The sequence below is a fragment of the Anas platyrhynchos genome, chromosome 5, assembly GCF_047663525.1.
Source record: "Anas platyrhynchos isolate ZD024472 breed Pekin duck chromosome 5, IASCAAS_PekinDuck_T2T, whole genome shotgun sequence".
In the NCBI taxonomy this organism is placed as follows: Eukaryota; Metazoa; Chordata; class Aves; order Anseriformes; family Anatidae; genus Anas; species Anas platyrhynchos.
In genome coordinates this window covers 4565624-4586204 of record NC_092591.1, presented here as the reverse complement: position 1 = coordinate 4586204, position 20581 = coordinate 4565624, and the positions used below count along the sequence as shown (strand labels likewise).

The following is a 20581-nucleotide window of genomic DNA, read 5'->3' as shown; positions in this document are numbered from 1 at the left end:
ATACACTCCACTACCTTGAATACTTAAGACTCCTCAGAGGTTTAGGTTTAGGCTTTTGTTGAGGAATAGAAGAAATGGGATAAAAGAGTAGGAGAAGCTTTTTTTTTTTTTTTTTTTTAAGTTATTCATTTGTTTTCGCAAATCAAAGTCAAACCCTGACAACCAGCCAGCAGGTGAAGAAACTGAAGGAGTCGATGACAATACTGAGATAACAATTTTATTTATTTATTTATTTTTCCTGTAAAATGGCTTGTGCTTCCACAGGTACAACGGCAAAGAAATTATTTCAGTCCATTTCACGTGGTGTATAAAAGACCAAGGTTACAAACATACCCAGCAGTTTAACAGCTGCTAACACTGTTCAAAGGTAAACATAACTTCTCCATCGTACGGGGCTCGCTGTGTGGGTGAGGCCTTTCCTATGGTTGGGTCGAAGGAAGGAGCCTTGCAGGGGCTCTTCATCACGTATTTGATCCAAGAGGAAAGTAATGCCCATCCCTTATCACCACGACAGAAACAGAAGGGACTTCAAGGTGACTTGAGACTGGCTTGTCCACCAGGAAAGCGTAAATATGCCCTGGTCAAAGGAAATCCTGACAACCACCAGTTTTGTCTGTAGTTTGGTTGTCCAAGCAGCTTATTTTTGTTCCGCTGCCAATAAACAGAAGCCAACCAACACAGAGTAAAGCTGTATCTTTACCACTTGTCGAGGCTCGCTCTACTGTTCTTGCAATATCAAAGTGTTTGCTGTAGTCGGTGGGACTTGTTTTGCACATTTTGACTTTTCATCCTAGAAACCCTTCTCCACTCCCCATCCCCCAAATCAGCCCGACCTTCTAAGTTTTTCCTTGTAACTCACAAAGTGTAGACTTGAAGAGTGCTTATAAAATAAGAATACCGAGAAAAATCTGAGAGACACTTGTAATTTCACTTTGTTTTCCTTGAACAGAAGCAAGCCCGAACGTACCTCTTAATATTTTCTTCCATGTTTTCTTTTCAAGCTCTATTTGTTTACCTGCAGCTACATGGAAGAGCCGAGAATGAGATGAACCAACAACTCACAAGAGACTGAAAACTGAGTAAATGAGGAGGAGGATCCTTGGCCAGAGCTCTCCACAGCAGCTGGGCTGTCCACATCTGCTCAGCTCGAACGCCTGACAGACTTCTGCTTCCTACCTCTTCACATCGACAGCTCTACATATCGATTCCACAGGAGCCGTCACTTCACACCCCATGCAGCAAGTCAGCAACAATCTTGGGCAAAACAGCATTTATCACCCACGACAGAACCACCCTTGACAAAGAAAGACAGGCACAGCCTGTCTCAAAAAAGAGTATTTGCAGCCTACCTTCAATCAAGAGCAGGAGTCAAGCCAGGCTGGTTTTTCTAACCTATTAAAAATGCATTTAAACCACTATCAGTAGTAATGATGGCCAGAACACTACCAACAGTTCTCTAACCCCATGAAAATGTCAAGACTACAATCTTGGTGAAACACGACTGTCTTGGAGAAGCTTCCACTTCCAGAACAAATGATCAGCAAAAAAAAAAAAGTGAGCAGCAAAGGTGATCAGCTCCTGCAACAGCACCAAAGGGAGTTACCACAGTTCTAGCCAGCAGTTTACTTTGGGTGGTGTGCGGAGTAAAATAGTAAATTGTATTCATAGACTGTTGAAGTTTTTCAGCAATTCAGGGGAGCCCCCACTCAGCACCTCTGCTCCCTGCTCCGGCTCTAGGCAGGACCCTTCAATTCCATGAATTGTCCTTAGAACCCCAAGGAACATTTTGCTGGGAAGACCACCTGTGGTTCCAGCCTTTCCAATTCATCCTGGGGCTTCCCAACAAAAGTGAGTGCTTTTTAGAGCATGAGCCAGGTCTGAAAGCTCCTGGCATGGCTTTGCTTCAAGGCGATCTGTCCCTCGTGGAACCGGGCTGACAGTGACTCGCGTCTCTTTTGAGCCCCGTTCCCACCCTCAGGAAGAAAACCAATCCTTTAATTACTATGCCAGTACAGTACGACTACTGTACCCGAGGCACAAAGTGACCACACTTGGAAAAAAAAAATCTTGATTAAAATGCAGTATCATGCTAACTCCTTTGTGCTATTTGGAACACGATTCAAATACGAACAACGCTTACCACTGAGCCGCTTATTGAGACTTCAGCACTCTACCAAGAAGCTGCCAGGAAAAAGGAAAGCATTACAGCTCCAGCATGCATGGATATGACAGGCTTTTTTTTTTTTTTTTTTTAGGATAGAAAAATACTTTTAGCTGGACATTATGCAGTCAAAGCTGTTTTTGAAGCATTTAAATAGAATCAGCAGTTAACAGGTGAAAAAAATCCGCACAGAATACACGGCCAGCACTTGAAATGCTACACAAGGAATATCATCACACTGAAATCATGAAATCAACTTTCACAACAAAGTTTGAGTGTGGTTCTCAAATCGAGTCACTCCAAACAGAATTGGTCTTATTTCTCTAGAAATTACTTTTTCCAGCTGAGTTACCAGATCAGTGAAGGTGTGTGGTTATTGAGACAAGGGAAGGAGAAATGGGATAAGCAGCCAAATGGTCATTTAGTCAGAGCAGCATACATGGCACTAGTGTTTGAGAAAAATAATGCTACAGACTCTCCTGCCTTCCCAGTAAATCCAGCTCTGTGGGACTCACCCTGGATTTGAATACTGGTTAATGACAAAGTACCTGAATTCATGCAAAGGAACTGTGGAAATTTGTTCCCCAGATAAGAGGCAAGTTTTCCCTCCTACAGTGTTCGTTGTTCCACAGAATTGCTGACAAAAGAAAAAAATCTTGCTTAGAACAGTCCTTCCAAAGGATGTTTCCCTAAGATACAAACCATCAGCCTGCTTTCCACATCATGCAAGCCAAACAACGCAACCCGATGGTGTGCTGGCATTTCTAGGGAGCATTCCTCTAGCACCGTACATTCACTTTGCACAGGGTATAGCTCTACAAAGCCCCAAAGCAGCAATTAATCTGCAACAGCAAAGGAAGCAAGTAAAGTAGCTGGATAATGGAGATGCCTCAAAACCTGCACGTTTACACCCATTTACACTCAAAAGGAGACTATGCATGCATGTCCTGACCAGCTAAAGCTCAGTAAAACACAGTTGCCACCCCAGACCAGTGAAATTGTCATAGAGGAAGCTCAAGACTCCTGACCCCGAGCAGTAACACACAGCTTGAGGCCTTAATTCAACAGCGAACAAACGTTTCCTGAAAGTGTGTTCATAGCATCTCTTGTGAGAACCAACGTTAGATATTTCAGAGTCCAGTAAGAACAAGGTGGAGGTGAGAGTGCCTCTCGTAGATGAGGTATATGCTAACCAGGAGTAATGCTGCAGTGTGCATGTGGAACCTGAGGAGCTGGAGCTGAATATCAACAGGGAAGAGGCACCTTCACAGTTATGACAGAAACCATAAGAAGGAATTGAAGGCCCAAAGGCATTTCTTTCCCACCTGGCTGGGCTGCCATTCTCAATGAAGATTAGCCACAAGGTCGGCTCGTGGGAGTAAGGAGTCAGAGCATGGAATCACAAGAGGATCTCATTGAAAAGGCACTAGGAAGAAGCACATAGCTTTAGGTTAACGAGGTTCGTCCTATTTCCAATCACCGAGTGGGACAAAGCTGTACAGTTGGGTTTTTAGAGAAAATGCTGCAGAACAGAACTGTTTCTTTAAAGCAGCAAAAGAATAAAAAAGAAAAGTAAAGCTATTTTCAAATCATTAAAATGCCGAACATTTATACAGCAAAATTACACTAAAAACAGCAGCAGACAAAGTATATCCCATCACCGTTGGCAAGGGACTTGTAAAATGTTTATAAGGTTAACTATAAAATAATTTTACAACCAAAATATGAACAGGCCAATTCAAGTATATATACAGAATATATTAAAATCATATAAATTATATATTTATACAAAGGGCACAAATATAGCAAAAAGCTATAGTTGACTAAACAGAACTGAGCTTGAATGGTCTATTTCGTCGAGGTGTTATAATTTTCTCCCATATTTTTTTTTAAACCTGGATAGATTGATACCTCAGATACCAAGAGTACAGAGAGCAAAAGAAAAAAAAACACAAATCAAAGAGTTATCATTCTGTATGAAATGAAACTAACAGTGGGCGGGGTACATCTCATATGAAATTCTGATTTAATTATCTCCATAGTAAACATTTATCAGCTCCCTTAAAAAGTCAGGAATTTCAAGTGATCCACTTCAGATGCACCACCCTAATACATATATTTGATTACATTTGAATGCCGTTTGATTTGCAAACATTTGGAAAAAAAATGGATACAAACACATCTCAATCTGCAAAAAAGGTGACAGATGGCAGCAAGTTGAAAAGTGAACAAAACACTCACTGGAACTAGATAGGATGCTCTCCTCACAGCATTTTGGCTACTAAGTGAGCTTAAATAATAACTTATTTTTAATTGTTTTTTTATTTCAAAACATAACAGCATATAACCACAATCCATTGAAGCACTAAACAGTCCCATCCGTGGGCTTCTATTCAAACATTTACTAAGTGCTTTCCTGAATTCAGGTTTACGTGGACAAGCTCTGCATAAACTGTACCTAAACCTTCCATCTTGCTGCAGCACTACCCCTTCATTAATGCAGTTTTTAAAGGGTCGCCACATCTCAATTAACCCAATGGTTCTGGGCATGCAAGGAGCAGTTAGGGCAAGCTAAGTTAAACAGAAAAAAAAAAAAAAAAAAAGGCCAGACTACACATATACAGAACACCGGCTTACAAACCAGACCCATGGATGTAAAAAAACAGTAAAGCAGTTTCACCAGATGCAGGTTAAACAGGGAGGAAAAAGAAGAAAGAAAATCAGCCATATACCATACGCAGTGAACAGTGGATATCTATTACACTGAAAGGAAATCAATGCAAACAGGATTTCCTCAGTTTCAAGTAATCCTTGATGCCTTTTTGGCCAGCTGTGTTATACCATAATAGATATTTTAATAGCATTTATACTCTACAATTTAGGCAGCTAATTTTTCTCTTACATATCCAATTATCTCTAGTGAACATTCACCTAGGGTTGTCCACACATTCTGTATTAGCTCCTTGAGAAACTATTCAAGTTAAATTATATTGCAAATTAAAGACAGTTACATTCTGTATGTTCCTTCTAGATTTGAAAAATAGGTTTTAAAGGCTTGTCAAAGTTTAGAAGAAAAAACCTTTCCATTAAAAAATCTTAGCTTAAAAAAATCATTAAGACACCTTTTTCTGATCCAGGGTGCTAATAAAAAGATTACAAATATACTACAATTTGACCAAGAAGACTTCATGAATATGCTGCTTTTGAGCATGCAACACCACTGATATCTGTCGAGTTCCAGGTATCAATGCATCCCATTCCACCACAGTCCCTCACAATTTCCTTGTCAGCTCCCCATCCCCACCCTACCACCCTATTAATAACATTATAAAAAAAGGTAAAATCTAGAGTTAGTGGCAAAATCTTCACAGTAAATTGTTAAAGAAAACGTTATCGTGGTCATTGCAAAGTGATATCAGTCAATTGGACCCTGAAAAATTAGCTTGACGCAGTTGTGTTCCCCAGACAGTTGTGTTGCACAAAAAGGGCAGGCAGCATGAAATGCATGAGTACCATGAGGCAGTGGGATTTGAGACCAGTATTTTGCAGACTTCTCAGAGCACACGTGTCCACACGGGGTGAAAGCATGAGTCGGAGGACCAGCATCCACGTAAAAGCCTGCTTCACAACCGAGCCAGAGAGGCACGTAGGGGCCAATGGTTCTGCACATGGGACACTCCCGCTCGTTGGCTTCCGTGTCACTGCGATGTCCCCAGTTGTGATAGCCATGGACATGACCACAGCTGAGGTACGCCCACGGTTGCTTCTCCTCTACCACATCTTTACGGTTGATGCTGGGAAACGCCAACGTGTTTAACCCGACGGGACACTGCGGCCTGGCAGCGTTGATCTCCTGTCGCAGAGCCTCGATGTGTTTCTGAGTTGGAGTGTGAAACAGTCCGTCTGCTGTTCTCCACAGAAGGGTGGCCCCGCACAGGTCGATCAGGGAGCCGTCTTGGAGGACGTTGGTCTCATTTTCTACCTAGAGGTGGGACACAAAGATGATGGTCAGATCTCAGATACCACTGTTATAAATGGCTCAGGATTCAAATTAGGATTAAATAAAAAAATAGGATTTATTAAAAGAATATAAAGGAATAGAGGTAAGCAAACAGCGCTGGGTGCACCGGGAGTCTCTGCTCCACCAGGACGCACACCAGTTACATCAAGCAGCTGATTTTTATGCACCTAGACTAATACATATTCATTACTACTTCTAAAAAAGTAGATTATTATAATTAGCTTCCGGAGTCCGGTTCCTCCTACTGGAGCATGCGCATCAGTCTCCTCTGGGGGTCTCTAGGGGTCTTTCATGCTGAAGGCTCGTAGTCTTCCTCTCACCCTTTGCACTTACTTGGCACTATTCCAAGTTTATGGAACACTCTCTGTAAACTCTCCCAGGTCTTGTCTCCCAGCCGTCCTTCAGCTTCTTTTCTCTTCCTCTCAATCTCTTGGCCCCCCTGGCCAGATACCAAGGATCCCATAACAGTCACCAGCAGTCACCGGTTATTATCAGTTGTTCTAAAACTCCCAAACAGGTTGGCAATTCACGAGCAATTAAAACATTCTTTCCCAGCTATTCACAGTCATCTACATAACATCTATAGCAGTGTTAAATCAATCTCGACAGAGAAGACAGAAAAGAAAAACTGTAACTGTTAGAACTAGAAGTCAGGAATAACAAAAGCAAACAGGTTCATAAATTTAAGGAGTGTTTTCTGAAGACGTGATAAACTGACTGGAATGAGGGGGAGACCGGAGCACACTGCATCTGTGGTTCAAGAATTAAATTGCCAGTGCAGGGCCCAGAGGCAGGCAGGATTCAAACAGAATTATTACATTATTACGGACTTATTTATTTATGGACACGAATTTATGGACACGAATTGGAATTGTTAAAACATTCCTCACACCACTTTTACAGACAGATCTGTGAACGTGTCCTCTTTCTCAAATGGTTACTCTTCCTAGCATGCTAACTAATTTTGCCTTACTGTTTTGTTCCCCATTTCTTCAAATTCATCTCATCTCTTTTCCAACATTTTGGTTTATAATAAGCACGGGTCTTTTATATGCTGTGCTTGTACACAAGGTACTAAATTTACAACTGTTACATGCTGTGGGAATACTAGCTATTATGCACAGTTTTCCTTCCTGTAATTCTTTGGGAAGGTGCTACATTACACTGAGTTCTTCATAAGACAACAGGACAAGGAGTAATATTTTATAACAAAAAGGGTAGGTTTCAATTAGATATGAGGAAGAAATTCTTTACTATGATGGCAGTGATGAGGCTCTGGTGCAAGCTGCCCCGAGGAGCTGTGGCTGCCCCATCCCTGGCAGTGCCCAAGGCCAGGCTGGATGGGGCTGGGGGCAGCCTGGGCTGGGGCAGGGGTCTTGTGGTTAAGGTAAGTGACCACAGACTGAAGAGTCTGGCCATTCCTTAAGGGCTGTCTTAGCCGAGCACCCAACTAGTTCCCCTAAAATTCTCTGTTGATGTGTGTTGGAAGAGGGCTGCTCATGCAGCAGCAATCTTTAGACCAAAACCAGCTACACCCAGGATGGACCAGCTGACCTCTCCTCAGGTACTATTTTTTGGCTGGTGGCAAGCATAAAAGCATTTTGCAGAAGCACGAACTCCCCCAGCGTACCTCATCAGTGAAACAACTCTTCCACAGATATATTACGGAAAAATGACAAATGCAATACCAGCTACGTGCACAGGTACTTTCACAGATATCATTACAGCAGAGTGAATTACCAGCCAAATATCTCAAGCAATAAATTCTGCAGCCAGAGCCACACAGCCTCAGCTTCTGAACAATTAGCCCCCCACCCCCAAACTAGTTAGCTCTTTATTCAGTGAGGTATTCCACGCAAATACAGCCCCAACGTGCACTGCCTAAAGGTTTCTTTCATCTGAAAAAAAAAATAAATAAAAAAAACAACTAAAAAAAAAAACAAAAAAAAAACAAACACAAAAAGCAGGTACGTGTGATACATTTTCAAGGGATTATGCTAGAGATATACTGCACTTCGGTGAAATATTCCCTAGTTTATTTTAATGTTGAAAACACAGGCAAACTGTGCTGGTGTTCCCAGTTATATAGTGATGAATATATACTAAGTGAAATTTAAGAAGACAGACCTACCGGCCAGGTTTATACATTGAAAATGAATAGAAAATACCACTAAGGCAAAATAAATACCCTGGACATTAAATGGGTCACATTAAGTCATCATGTCAGCCTAGGAATTGCATGAATGACAACTGCTTTGGCATTTACATTCTAATCCAGTTTAAATTCACAGATTAACCATGGATCATCCTTGCACAAAACACCTAGACAGTACAATGCAGACTACAGATAAAAGGTCACCACCATAAAGTACTACCAGCAGAGAAAAAAACTCAGCAATTGAGGTAGAGAGAATCCTTGATTTGATGCACTTCTCGTATAATTCCTTCACAGCCAGAAAAGAAAAAAGCTCTCATATACAACGTGTTCAATTCATTATACGGGGTGCATTTGGTTTTATGAACCCAATCAACGAATACTGATCACATCAATACCAGTGTGCCATGTAATTTTATTTAAATGAGAATCTGAGTCATTTTGGATGCAGGAAAAGGAATTTATTTGTTTTTGTATTGCCTTCTTTTAGTAGCACTAATAAGGTGTTTTGCTAACCACGTACAAAGGGCACAACTGCAACATCATCTGTCCCAGTCCCTGAGGCAACGTTTGCCTCCCACCATTATAATGGCAAAACAATTTATGTGCTGCAGGCTGTCTACTGAAAGCAGAACAAAATATTCAAACTCCATTTTCCTTACCCCTTTAAAGCAATCAGTTTTCACCAAAGCAAGTGGCAGAACTGGAAAGTCAGTTCAGTGCAAGCATGTAGGATAACTCAACACCACCAAGCTACAGGGAACTCAAGGTTGCAGCACAAAAATAACTTTGGTCATGAAGAGAGGGATAAAAAAAAAAAATCCCTCTCCAGCACTACTCTGTCAGCGTTTAAAGTCTAGCAGCTGGATGATGAAATTACAAAAAAGAAGGGGTATCTTTGTTTGTTGTGAAGGCTCTCAAAATCTCCTATCTCACCTCAAATCCTAAAAAATAGCAGAGGGTGTAAAGCATGAAGGATCTTCCAGGTCTGCAGTCAGGACAATACTTTAGCCTAGGCAGAGACAGAGGACTTCTGGCAAAGCTTGTCTGAGTGGGAATATGATAGTCTGTGTATTTCACTGAATTACTTCTGCATGTTGGTGTTTGGTTGTGTTTTTTTTTTCTTTTTTTTTTTTCCTTCCCCTCAAGGGCAGGTAAAAAAAAAAAAAAGGAAGAACAAAAAGATAGCATTTTTCCTTCCTAGGCTCTGCAAATCTTGGGAAGGGGAAAGAACAAGAGTGCTGTGCTCCTGTCTTCTATGGAGAAGTGGGCACATCCCTTACGTGTAGCACAGGTCTCTGCAGATGAAACTTTTCATTGTTGGTAAAGACAAAGCCATCCCGCTCCATAGGGTAACACAGGAACACACTAAGCAGGGTTTCTTTGATCTTCTGAGTAGCAGGTAAATCAAACAGAAGCTGCGCTATTCAAAGTTGTTTTGCATGCAAGCATACTATTAAGATTTTATGCGCACAGGGAGATGCCTTTTGCAGTACTAACTTACAGGTCTTCCCATGTCCCAGAAGGCCATTTTTTTAAGAGGTAGGGATTCAAGAGCAAAGTTTATTTAGCTTTTACACTACACTATTTCAGTTGGAAAAGGGACACAAGCAGAGAACTACAGAGCATTCTGTATAAGCAGAAACAGAACAGCAACAAGAATGTACTGTAGCATATGCATACTTCATTGATTTCAGAGCCCTCGCTCTGTTTTAATTACCAGATGCTTTCAACTTACCAGTTTCCCCCGTTGTTGAGCAGATCTGGTTTCCCGCAGAGTGTACACGTCACCACAGACCGAGATCTCCCTCCAAACTCCAGGTTTAGACTCCTCCGTAAATCCTCCTTTTGGATGCATGACCAGCACCCCGTTTGTTGTTAATCCATCCATGTGGCCATCAGGATTTTTCCATTTCGCTGCTTTTTCCTGCATGTGACAACCACACCAGGAAAGAAAGTTTGTCTAAAAGTTTACAGACTGAACTTTCCCCAGGTTTTGCTAGTCGTGTCTAAAATGCTACATTTCCTTACCAGCCAGCAGCTCACAGATTCACAGAGCAAGTATTTTTAAGACAATCTTCACAGTCAGAGTAGCAACACCTTTTGTTCATGCATCTCCAGTTACGATCTACAACTCAGTTGGAAATAATGTGCAGGAACTCTGCACATCAGGTGATACTTGGGGCCTGAACCTCAACCTTACCTTGAGGTCTACTTCAAGGTCAGTAGTATAAATACCTCTGACCACTGCAAAGGAACACCACTGCAACACGTGCACTGGTTTCCATACTGTGGCCAGTATGTTCCTTGGTCTTCAGCACCAAAAACTACAACAGCAGCTGACTCACCAAGAATATCAAGAATATAAGAGACAAACCTAAAGAAAAACCTTTTAACAAAGGCTACTGAAGTAGAACTTCATTAGTAATTATCACCAAGAGTCCGTGCTGGTAATAAATCTGGCACATAAAACTGCAGCTTCTGCTTAACACCGTGGCTGGTACGCCGCAGTAATAAAAAACTAACGATAGGATAAGTCATTGACTCGTACAAGAGAATCTGGGGGCTTGGACATAAAGGAATGAAAATGGAGTTTGCTCACACGTAGCATAATCAGTAGCAGTACTTACACCAAGAAATATATTTTTGGAAGAGTCAAATCCAGCTGCAAAAATCCTTGCTGTATATGGCGGGCTCCTGTCACATACAATCCTGCATGCGAAACGGGATATGGTGCTTTGTGTAATCTGAGTTTCATCATTATTTTGACTTCCAGAAATAGTATCTGTTACTACAAAGTCTATAGGGCTTTCTGTTGACCTCCCAACCTGCAAAAAAAAAGTAAAGACATTGGTATAATTTGAAAGAGCTGTAGAAGTATCAAACATTAAGGGTCAAGTTATATCAGATTTTGTCAAGTTAAGGTTGATGCCGTTAAGAATCTACTGGCTACTGAATTTTTGGATGGCAAAATTCAACTAGGGACTAGTCCTTATTCTTCACATTTGTCCTAGCTATAAATATGCCACTGGCACCACAAGACAAGTGTTCACTTACAACAACTGATGCACGTGCCTGGCCAATTTTTTCAATTAAGAAAAAATTAGCTTGAAAATGGTTAAGTTTTGCTCACAAGTCTAGTTTCAAGTCAGTTTGCCATGTAAATCAAGGACTTATTTCAAACCCAGAACTTGGTTATTTTGATACATCATAACAAAAAGCTACTCACCTTCATGTTTTCAGAATTTGTAGTTCTAGAACAGAAGAATTTTCAGGTAAAACCCCACAATATGATTAAGCTTATTCCTAATCATGCATATGCACGAATAAAAGTTAGTAAAACATTCATTTCTCCTGATCTGCAGCGTTTTATTTCTTCCGAAGAAAGGTGTTTTTACTATTTGCTTGTTCCTTTTTAAATTTTGCCACCTGTGAATTTTAATTCTAAAAAACTGGAAACATCTAGGCATCTGGAACAGAAAACGTTACAAAATGGACAGTGGGATTCGACTGCCAACCAAACACAATGAGACTGCGCCAGTACTTCTACGAGCAAATTAGTGTTGCGCCAAGTGTGAGCAAAATTGGGAAAGTAGAGCCGAGGAACAAAGAATGGAAAAGTTTTATTTTATTTATTTTTTCCAGACAACTTGTTATTAAACAGAAAACTCAGAATTAAGTCTATTCTTTACATGGAACTACTTATCAAGAATCCACATTCATATGAAATGCCCTCTTCACTAAACACGATCACATCACCCCCCCCCAAAGCAGTTGCACTCAGCTTAGCTCCTTGCTCCTCAAAGCCCTTCACATGTGGTTCCATCATGAACAGCAACAACTCTGCATACTAAATTCATTATGCCTGTTTAAAACAGTGAAGAAAAATTATTCAGGAGTTGAGAAGAGTGATATTTTTAATACTTAAGCCTTGCCACAACTGAACTGATAGCAACAGTACAGGGATCTTTCCCGTACTGCTATACTTGCAGTTCCACTTTTCAGTTACTCTTAAGCACATGCTGAAATTCACGGCACATTCAGTTCTTTCCTCTGTATCACAGTTCTTGAAGTAGAAAATGTGATGAGCTTGCCACAGAAATACCACAGAAATACCAAACCAGGTCTAATCAAGAAACATGCACTTCAATTTTTCACAGAAAGGGACTACCAGAATACCCAAGGGACAGTTCAGAAACTACTTCGTACAGGACATTTCTGATTCATGCAACTTGACAAGTTCAAGTTAAAAGTTATAAAGCTTTATTCTTCTTCCTCTTACAATATTACCACCCAATGCAGCTCCTGCTAAGAGTCAGCACTGACCAGCAGCTTACTCGTAATTTTGGACTCTAAGCTGCATGCAAGCTCTCTTAAAGGGTAAATAATGAACATGAAGTCATTCTGTTCATAACAAGTTTCTGCCTGTTGCAACCTATCAAACAGATCACTCTCAAAGCTTTATAGATGCAATTAGGGAAAATAAGACAGGTTCTTCTCTAAAGGATGACAAAGTATCCATGTCTTCCACAGTAACTCATGTCATAGTCTATGAAATCTGATTATATTCAGATATAAACATTAAAGTCTATACAGAAATCTTTGTGTTTTTAAAAATCTGAGATTACAAGTAAATTTTGAGCAATGAAATCATTTCTTTAAATCTCATTTGTGTCAGATGTATGTCTATACAGCCCCAAATATTTGAAATATTTGTGTTTGTCTTTTGAAAGAGCCTTCCAGATGATCAGTCCATGTAGCGTGCTACACTTCAGCAGTTTTCCGTGCTCCGTATCAACTCTGAATTTTGGATTTTAATATCATGAGAAGAAAGTCTTCAGAAACAAATGACAAATTTGATCAGCATTTACCAACCAGAAAAACAATTTTATCTCATCTGATGTTGCAGGCAGAGCACCATCACTTCACACCCTCCACTATTCAAAGCTACTCATTACAGACTTCGTTATATTTGGTAGTTTTCTTCCATTTTCCTCTATTGCACAGGAGGCTTTTCTTTTAAGGAATTTTTAGGCTCTATTTCAGGGCTCTTCTTCTGAATTCTGCCATACTCCATATTATTTCACTCAACAACACACTACGAATCTTCCAACTGATGCCTCAGACAGCTTCTGTTGTCTACACCACAGGTTATTGTCAAGAGCTGTAAAAGCCAGGCAGTCAATCAATTTGCTAGTGTCTACCATCAGTCAAAGAAGTGCTATTAAACCCCCCCCACTCCTGAGACAAGGCAAAACCAGACAACCTGCCAGCAGATAACGTAACTGCTGTAGATTTTTAGTCTCAACAGAACTTCACTTTGATAGGGTGAAGCGAACCGTGCATTTTCTGCAGGGCTTTTTTTCTTTTTTTTAAAAAAGAAAAACACAAATCCAATATTCATATGCAATATAGCTGCTCCTGTATATATCGGTAGTTATTTAGGGTACTGGCTACACGCACTGTGGGTCCTTTTAGTAGCACTAACAGGTATAATCCATTCTTTTCCAAACAAGCCACGAAGGAGCAGTTTCTACTTCACCTTAATGCATCATGAACAGAATGGTAACTGGACTCTTAAAGAAAATGGTGTGGGTTGCTTTTTATTTTTTATTTTTTTTGGCAATATGCTGATTACAAAAGGAACAACTTGCCTTTGGGAGACAGCAGATGAAACATTCGCACATCCTTCTTGTCAAATGAGCAAACTTTACGTGGATGTCACTAACACAAAGCTCCACAGTAGCATTTGTGCTCAGAATCCACTACAGAATTGCATAAAGGAAACCAGTTGTGAACTGGGAAGTTACATGCATAAAGGTATGTTAATTTTCATTTCATTACAGAAGGTATCAAGAAAATGGATGGTCTGACAGCCTGGACAATGCTCTTCAATGCCTTCTGATTTTTTCACTGCCCCTTGTATAGTCTCTCCACATTTTCCATACGTGCCTCACTTCTGCTAATACCTACTTGTGTTTCTTCTTGGTTAGAAGCTTGGAGAGCGTAACGTGAGAAACTAATTCTGCATTTATAGTCTTCGAAGTTTTCCTGCTTGTTTCTGAAGAGCTGCAGAATACAGGTCACCAACACTTCTCACGTTTTCCTTCAGAGAAAGGACAGACTACAGGCTCTCAAAGTGGAAGAAGGAAAGAGGTGAGAGGTTCTGTGAACTGAATCTCCCTCACTTTAAAGAGAAATCAGCTCTAACTGAATGGATTCAATCTTCACGGGTTAGAAGTCGTGCCCTGGCTACGGAGAGAAAGAAAGCAAGAACTCTTCCCTCTGCTTTTTCCTATTTTAGGTCCCACTGCCAGCATTATTCACAACCCTCTGTACATTCCTCAGTACAGTTACCTCAGTGAGGCTGTGCAGTGCTTTTGCCCCATTTTCAGAGGGGGAAAGCTGAGATAAAAGCTAAGCAATCTGCCCAAAACCAGGGGCTGAGGATAGTTCCATGGTCTTGGCGTTATCCTTCCCTTTTCAGCTTCCACATCCTTACCAGGGTTCTATAAAAGCCAGGAAAACACCTTTGATAAGAACACAGCAAGCTCCAAGGACTGCCTATGCAAGCAATGGTTGATCAGCAGTAAGGTTTTATCCTGTGGAGCCCTAGAGACAACCTGGGATTTGCCACCAGGTACTACAGGGCAGCACAAGACAGCCCTCAAACAACTTTTCAGCCTGCCCACAATCTAATTCTTGAGAATAACTAAGGCCTAGTGGCTCACCCAAACAACAGAAGCCTCTTCAGGCTGCTATCTGAGAATAGTCTCAGCAGCAAAACATTGCCACAGTCTATCAGACTAGTCCTTTTCCCATTTTCACAGCCATAAGACCCTCTAGGCTGAGACCTGCGGCACGATGAAGACAGCTACAGACAGAGGAAACACCAACCAGGACACAGTGCTCAAGGGGAAATTGAGATGGAGTCACAGCACGATACATCAAGATGGCTGAAACAAACCACGCTGAAAAGACAAATTTTTAACAATAAAGCAGCCATAACCCTGACAAGTTAGCCATTTGAGGGGTCACCAGAAGGACTGAGATGCCCTACAAACAACACTCAGCTCCAAAAGTTTTATCAAGATGGGATAGTCTGGCCTGTTACAAGCCTAACCAGGCATCAACTACAGTTGTATGGCAGATAATGGCCTGCGTAAAGGGGCTAAAAGGAGAGCTTTTGTGACATTTCAACAGGCATCCCAGAGCTGATCTGGGCTTAAAAAGCATTAGGAAGATGTGTGCTCTGGTGCCGGCCACCCCAGCGCAGATGAAGCTGGCTCAGTGCATGCTCTGAAATGTCCTGCTCTGAGTATCGGGATCCTGAAGGGCACCAGAGGAAGACACGTCAGCCAGGCTATTCTACACTTCACTAGACAATTCCTCTGAGCCAAAAATCCTGGTATAGGTCCAAAGTATCCTTGAGTAGCACCCGTAACTTATTGCCTTAGACAAGAGGCACCCCAAGTGCAGTATGAGCAGCACTGCTTTATGATGTGCTGCATCTCTGCACTTCATCCAGCTAGATTTGGTTAGTGACAGCTAATCCCCCCAGCTCATTATTTGACATCCCTCCAGCACACAAAGCTGTAACTACCACTACATTATTATACAATCAAGAGTCGTCAATAAAATGCAACCAGAAAACGCAGCTGTTCTGCAACTCCTCTTTATTCATGTTGGTGTATAAAAGCAGCAGAAAAATCCTAGCCATCAAAAATGGCATTTCAAATTACCAACATACAGAAGAAGTTTCACTGGAGCTACTCAAAGCACAAAAAACACGTTGCAGAAAGAAAACAAATATCAGATAGTAACCCAAAAGGATGGGTTGCACTTTTTTCACCAGTCAAAAGTCTATTTCAGTTCATTCGTGAAATCATTTTCTAATGATCCATTCATGCAGCAGCACATGAACTAAACCGTTTCTTCTCAATCTTTATTTGGACCTAATCATGCTTAAGTCACATTAGGAAAGTTACACAGAGAAAAGAACAGAAGCCACATTAAGTAAGAACCTTTTCATCTTGACAGAGTCACTTCCCCTTCTGTCAACACCACTCAACTGCTGACCCTTCTGAATGTGAAAGACTCAACAAGGAGGGATAACAAGTCATGATAAGATACCCTAATTACAGAGGTCACTGACAAGACAGACCTGATTAGTCTAGAGTAGAAAAGGTTGTGTATGTCTGTTTTCCCCCCAAGCTTCAAGTCTAACTTTCTACTGTATTTCTGAAGTCTTTTATTAGGTATAAAAGTAAGCATTACACAATAAAATAGCTTAGGTTACCAGAATGCTAGATGATGCAGAGAAACAGAAGTGTTGGATATAAAATAGCTTGGAGAAACCCAGCACAGTCCCCTACACTATTTGATACAATTGCATACCCTTCAGGAACACTTTTATTACCCTATCACCAGCTTGCCTCCTTCACTGCAAAGCTCCCACATGCCCCTTCCTTCCTTTGCTTTCACTTTCTGTCTTTCCTATCCCATGCTCTACTCCTTATCTGCTTCCTTTTTACTCCAGTTACTCAATTAACTGGAAGCTGGGGTGGGGAGTAGGTGGAAAGGTGCATTCCTGTGCTTATTCATGAATTCAGACTACTCATTTTTTTCTTTTTCATACAAATTATACAATTGTGACACTGTCCTTGTAGAAAAAGCAAAGAGCGTTAAGGCAGTAAGGATACTGATAGTGCTGGCACTGGTTTGAGAACAGACAATTCAAAATTTCAAAGGGCTCTCATATTAGGCAGCTGGGTTTGGTCATGAAAACTCCACAGAACAGACAAAATACCTGGAAGAACATAATCCAGAACTGTGGTTTCACATGTTGCTTTTTAAAAAAAAGGAACTGGTCTTACCTGAAACATGTCTGTGTCTTTATCATGAGTATACTCCACCACAACCGTCTGGTTTCTGGATAAAGTATAGGAGATACTGTGCTGACCTTTACAGCTGATAGCCTGTTGAACAAAAAACATCTATTTTAGTTTCCACATAAATATTAGAATTACATTTATTTTCCTTTATAAGCACCTTTGACTACATTCATAACAGTGTATTACAAGGCTTGGTAAATAAATACAGTAGGACTTTTTGTTCTGTTTTTAATAGAAAATCCCAAGCTGCACTTGTTTGCTTCTGGTTCTCAAGTACCTGGTACCTACTGTATTCGTAGTTTCGACTCCAAAACTCAGAAATTTCTGAGGTTTTACCTGAGAAATTATACTAAATTCCTAAGCCTCAGGGAAACTTGTAACCCCGTTGAAGACTAGATCTTGTGGTTCTTTTCATTGTGTTTTGTTTTTATAAGTGAGCAATACAGCTGATTTCCATTTAAATGTGCCAGGATTTCAGACGTAAGGATGTCATTACAGTTCAGCAGATTTCTAGTTACACCAAATAGTGGCTGTTTTATAACAATTGTAATGAAGAACGTGCACTTTCAACCTGGTTTTCCTCACACACTGAAGAGTATTTCTTACTGTCTGCCAAAGGAAACTGATCTCTACAGATATGAATACAGCAAAGACATGAATGTAGCTACAGATACGAGTGTGGCAAATACTAAATAGTATTTCAGTATTTAAAACAAAGACAAGAGGACAGCTCCTGTTATTCTGCTCAGTTTGGTTAAGACCTGGTTCTTTACTTGTTAAGCCTTCCTAGGTTTACATCTCTAGGTTGTCTTTTTCAGAAAAAAATAATTGTACCAGTCCAGGAACTGGTTCAAGAACAGAACAGACATCACTCCCACATAGGAGCACCCACAGCTCTGAAAGAAACAGTAAGAATCCTTTTTCAAAGGACAAGGGCACAGTTGTGGCAGCAGAGAGATAAGAAAGGGTGGGACTGGATGATCTTTTCAGAACCTCTGAGACACACACAAAGTCTCTGTGGCGCTAGTGATTGTGTCTCAAGCTTAAAGACTAATACTTTAAACGATTATGCAGTGTCAGTGTAATTGCACGAGATGTACGATGTAAATGCACTGATAAAAGCTTCAGGACAGAGTGGAACATGCCAAGAAACTAAGCCTATTGGCTAACAAGGAAATAAATGTAAATATAAAGTCCATATAACAGCACACAATTAGGAAAGGTAATGACTGTTACTTCCCAGAAAACACTTGCAGACACTTAAGTACTGATTTAATAGGTAAATTAAAGCTTTCTGCACTTTTCTGCTGAAAGGGGTCATTACCTACAAGAGGTTCTCTCTCAATAGCTTCATTCCTTCGTGTTGCTCTTCATCTATAACAATCAAGCTCACAGCTAGGGATGGCAGCATCATAGAATAATTAAGGTTGGAAAAAGACTTTCAAGATGATCTGGTCCAACCAACACCCTACTACCAATGTCACCCACTAAAACATGTCCCTAAGTACCTGGTCCAACTAAGCAACTAAGAATGTTCTGCTCATCTGTCATCTCACAGAAGTCTAAATGATCCTAATGCTACAGATTACTGTTAAACAAATCATTAAAAACTTTTTCTCAGTGTGAGAGGTATTAAAAACATCTACACTCGTACTGAAAGCCTAGTCAGGATGAGCAAAAATATTGATGAAATATTGAAAAAATAATGATTTTTTTTTTTATAAACTGAGTAGTTGCAGCAACTGATTAGAGACAGCTTTTACAATGTGCCTCTTGCTGAAAGCTCTTCGCAGCTTCAGCACCTGCTAAAGATTTAGGCTTAGGTGATAATACCCCGAGGCAAAGCATTGGGTGAGATGACCTCTCCTAGTTCCCTCCAGTACTTCTGTCTGCAAGCAAGCTTTTAACACCTAGGAGGTGATGTGTTTTCAAGCCATGCAGTCTAGTTTCCATGATTTTATTTCAACAGTCATAATGATCACCAAAAAACGTGAGGTCAGCAGGAGCTATCTGTTAGAGTACCCCACAGATCACGAATTTTAAGTTTCTCATTTGGAATGGACAGTCTGGTTTGTAATAACCATCACGCTGATGTGCAGTATGCTGCAAAACCAAACACTTGTGGATGTGACGCAAATGAAGTCACTGCTGCTTTGTGGCCTGCGAAAACACTGAATTGGAGGACTGAACCACGTAACAAGAGCTTTTCCTCTTTGCATGCTTGACAGCTAACAACGGGATCTCCAGCCCCAAGCAGCTTTCAGGGTCCTCAAGAATAAGACTAAAAGTGATGAGACCCTTGTAACATGCATTTTAATTATGACCTGGTAATGATCAACTCATACATTATAGGAAACCATTTCAAATATCAGAAAGCAGTAGCTTTCAGACAAAACTTTTGTTTGTTTCCAAAAAAAACCACAAACCTAGGTGGCAGCTGAGTGCATAGTGGAGGACAGGCCCATGGGCAACCTGCTCACCTGATGGTCCTGACTTAAACTCTAGCCAGTCCATACAGCACTGGCCACCAGCAGCCGAGTAAAATTCCAGGCACGGATGTGTGCCCCAAGCTCCTGCTCTTGTCAGATGATACTGGATCAAACAGAAACCTTGGTCAGACCCACAACTGCAGTTTTAAGGTCTGACTGAAAAAAAAAATGAAAGAAAAAAACACAAAACAAGTGGGAAGGTAAGTACTACCAGACATACATTTAATAAGGTCATGTCCTCATCTACAGAACTTAGGGCTTAGATATGCTAATAATTCCCACTAGGTTGGCCATGGTCAATATCTACTCTGAAAAACGAAGGTAGGGCATGACCTGTACTTTCTTTTCCCTCCCATCTTTTCTTCCTCATTTTAAGGAGGCTGAGTTTAAACTCAGTCATTTTCAGCATGAAAGGCCACGTTTTGTTTCCTGGAATTGTATAACCATTTTTCAAAGTCTAAGAATATTACAAGAAATGTACAAGAAATGTTTTTACTTATATCCTTGCAGTCTACTCAGCACCAATAGTTGCTCCAATTCAAAACACATTTTGCTGTTATTTTAATTGCTTATCTCAAAGCAATTGACCACTTCCAACTAAAAAAAAAGAAGTAACTATTTCAGGAACTACACAAAACCCACAAACTGGCACAGTGAACTATGACAAGTGTAGGGCAAATACCTTAATAAAACCGTATTGTAGGTGAAAAGGAGCCATAGGCAAAGTCATGAAGGATTTTGACAGCTTGAGGAGCTACAGAACCACAGCACTGCAAGTCCCAAAAAAGCCTGGAGATTGATTGCCCCAACCCCCTTGTAATTCTCATTGGTTTCTATCATCCAAACTACAGAGGTTTCTTT

General features: G+C 40.7%; 1 protein-coding gene across 3 annotated transcripts in view; it reads right to left on the bottom strand.

Annotated features, from left to right (window-relative positions):
• Window positions 1-228: 228 nt before the first annotated feature.
• The window catches only part of PELI2 (pellino E3 ubiquitin protein ligase family member 2), a 75169-nt gene continuing 54816 nt past the window's right edge, over window positions 229-20581 (bottom strand). For all 3 annotated transcript variants that reach the window (XM_027458099.3, XM_072038129.1, XM_072038130.1), the window contains 4 exons: window positions 17214-17315; window positions 10968-11165; window positions 10076-10264; window positions 229-6143 (listed from right to left, as the gene is read on the bottom strand). In XM_027458099.3, coding sequence (XP_027313900.3) covers window positions 5577-6143; window positions 10076-10264; window positions 10968-11165; window positions 17214-17315 — 1056 coding nt within the window. In that variant the 3' untranslated portion in view covers window positions 229-5576. The remainder of the gene's footprint in view (window positions 6144-10075; window positions 10265-10967; window positions 11166-17213; window positions 17316-20581) is intronic.